The sequence below is a fragment of the Humulus lupulus genome, chromosome 1 (assembly GCF_963169125.1).
Source record: "Humulus lupulus chromosome 1, drHumLupu1.1, whole genome shotgun sequence".
NCBI classification, from domain to species: Eukaryota; Viridiplantae; Streptophyta; class Magnoliopsida; order Rosales; family Cannabaceae; genus Humulus; species Humulus lupulus.
The window spans coordinates 202453429-202456045 of record NC_084793.1 but is presented as its reverse complement, the minus strand read 5'-3'; the positions used below and the strand labels follow the sequence as shown (position 1 = coordinate 202456045).

At 34.6% G+C, this 2617-nt stretch overlaps 1 protein-coding gene across 1 annotated transcript; it reads left to right on the top strand.

Annotated features, from left to right (window-relative positions):
- The first annotated feature begins 541 nt into the window (after positions 1-541).
- On the top strand, positions 542-2387 carry LOC133802576 (uncharacterized). The gene is made up of 3 exons (XM_062240919.1): positions 542-916; positions 1056-1245; positions 1636-2387. The coding sequence occupies exons 1-3, from the start codon at positions 761-763 to the stop codon at positions 2142-2144; spliced, it is 855 nt and encodes a 284-aa protein (XP_062096903.1). The 5' UTR covers positions 542-760; the 3' UTR covers positions 2145-2387.
- The last annotated feature ends 230 nt before the right edge of the window (positions 2388-2617 follow it).

Here is a 2617-nt window from a genome sequence, read left to right as displayed (position 1 = left end):
ATAAAGGGTTTTGCCTGTATAAGGCTATCTTTCTATGACATTGCTCCAATCCACACACGCTTCCACCGCACCTTCACAACTAGGCCCTCCACTTAGACACGTGCGCTACACGTGTTCTTCACTCTTTACCAACGTTTTACATATCCACTTACTACTATTACTACTACTACGTACAACTAAAATCAAGCTATTATCATCAATTTAGTATTTCAATCAAACGAACGAAAACAAAAAGAATTCCCGGCCCAGCTAAATAAGCCTCAGCTTTGAAATGCCACTCGAAAAAACATTACGAGCAGTTTCATGGTTTTTGGACCCTTTCTTACCTTGTAAAGAGAAAAAAACTACATCATTTGCCCTGTCGTTTTCTCTATCTTAAACTCAAAGGGCCCACCGCAAAGGAAGAAAAAAAACAGAAGAAGATAAGGATATCCTCGACCAATTAATATTCTTAAACCACTTTCAACTTTTCCACCATTTTTTTACCATATCTGTTCAGCGAATTCTATTTTACCAATGAAATTTAAATGACCTCATTTTGTTACCATATAAGCTGTATTATAAGTCTCACCGCCACCGTAGTCTTTTTTCTCTCTCTACACATATATAAAAAGAGAGAGCTCATAGTTATAAAATCATAACCCTCAGATCATCATCATAGCTCATTTGTACCTAGTTTTTCTAGTCACCAAAAGGATCAATAAATCCATTGTTTTAGTAGAGAGAGAGTACTATTATATAATAGTAGAGTTAGTGGGATATGGGAAGCGTAGAAGAGGAAAGGCTTGTTCAGATGGTGCATGATTTTATAGAATCAGAATCAACCACAGCGGTGCCACTCTTGATTTCTCCTCATCGTCACTACTCTAACGTCTCTTCCCCTCTGAATAATCAACCCCAGTATTTCACTTTACAGGTATGTCTATCTTAATTAATATTTTTCTCTTCTTAAATCTTATATTCATATTATATTTTTATTTTTATTTATATTATTATATGCTTTAGCTTTACAAGTAAATACACACACATATATAATTTTTATATTTATTTTTTAGGAGATTCTTGGGCGTAGGACAAAGACGGAAGTTGAGATTGTGGAGAGAGTGTTAAAGTACACGAGTGACAAAAAGGAAGGTGCTAAATTTCCTAGTCAGAAGAAATACCTTGTCATGAGGCTTCAAATGGATGGTTACAACGCTTCACTTTGCCATACTTCTTGGCCTACTTCTTTCGGTTGCCCGGCAGGTATTTATATATATATTCGCATTTCTTCTTTGTTTCTATATTAGTACCCTGTGTCTTGACTTACAAAAAAACAAAATTATTAAAATCATTATATATTATTAGCTCTTATTCCCTCCCAACGAGCTACCTAGGAATATTCGCTATATATAATTAAAGACAAGAACATAATTAACCTTTTACACCTTTCCCCTAAAAATAAACCCATTTGAACCTGCGGTCTATGTTCATATCAGGCCACCAGCTTCATCGAGGTTATCCTTGAAGCTTATTGCGAATTTTCACACTTAAAAAGGGGATTAAATTGGAGTAATAATTGAATAATGTTAATCGATCGATCGGTCGAGAATAATAAGGTTATTGCAACTTATTGTGTGTTTTGTTGCTTTACAGGTGATTACGAGTACATTGAGATATTAATAATGGAGGGTGAAAACAATAAAAATGATGGAAATGGAAAGAGTGAGAGGGGGAGGGTTATGGTAGACATAGACTTCAAGTCACAGTTCGAATTGGCTAGGCCCACTTCAGCTTACAAACAACTCACGAGCGCGCTCCCTCAAATCTTCGTTGGGAGTGAGGACAAACTCATCCAGATTATCTCCCTGCTTTGCTCCGCTGCCAAACAGTCCCTTAAAGAGAGAGGACTCCATGTACCACCTTGGAGGACCGCAGCTTACATGCAGTCCAAATGGCTATCTCCAGCCAAGGAAGAAACCTCTAATACTAATGCCAAGGATACAAAGATCTCTGCTGAGGATAATAATGGACATACTAAAAACTTCATTACCAAGTGGGCACCCCCGGCCCCAATTGTTGTAAAACCCAACAAGACAAGGGATTTGGGAGGTGGGTCTGGTTTGTCCAGTCAATTTTCTAACATGAGAATAAATTGTTGCTAATATATAAAATATTTATATATATATAAACTCTTTCTTTTTCGTGGTTATTAATTATTTCTTAAAGAGGGAATTCTAGTTTTGGTTTTTTTTCCCCCTCGATATAGATTATATATGTTTGCCAAGTATTTGGCTATATGATTGTTTAGTTTGTATTGAGGGCTAGTGCCTAGTATAAATAAACACTACTAGTTTTAGAAAGTATATGTACAATTTTTCATTAACCTGTTTGTTAATCATTAATTATATTGTTTCCTTCCCCATCTCTTGTAATGTTCGGAAGGTTTTTTTTTTCATTAAGTTGTTTATGAATTCTGTAATAATAATAATAATAATATTGTTTCTTCCCATGTTTTTTGGTAAACTATTTAATATTTTAAATATATGCGATGTAAACCCCCTAAAATATATAATATTGCAACTTTAATTAGCACTAATAATAAAACAAAAAAGATTATGTTAAGTAAATAATTATA

What these genes read in the sequence shown, in the direction of transcription:
- LOC133802576 (XM_062240919.1), top strand. Translation starts at nt 761, where the DNA reads ATGGGAAGCGTAGAAGAGGAAAGGCTTGTTCAGATGGTGCATGATTTT. An exon ending in CCCAGTATTTCACTTTACAG is followed by an intron (nt 917 to 1,055) that starts GTATGTCTATCT and finishes TTTATTTTTTAG; the next exon opens with GAGATTCTTGGGCGTAGGAC. An exon ending in TTCTTTCGGTTGCCCGGCAG is followed by an intron (nt 1,246 to 1,635) that starts GTATTTATATAT and finishes GTTGCTTTACAG; the next exon opens with GTGATTACGAGTACATTGAG.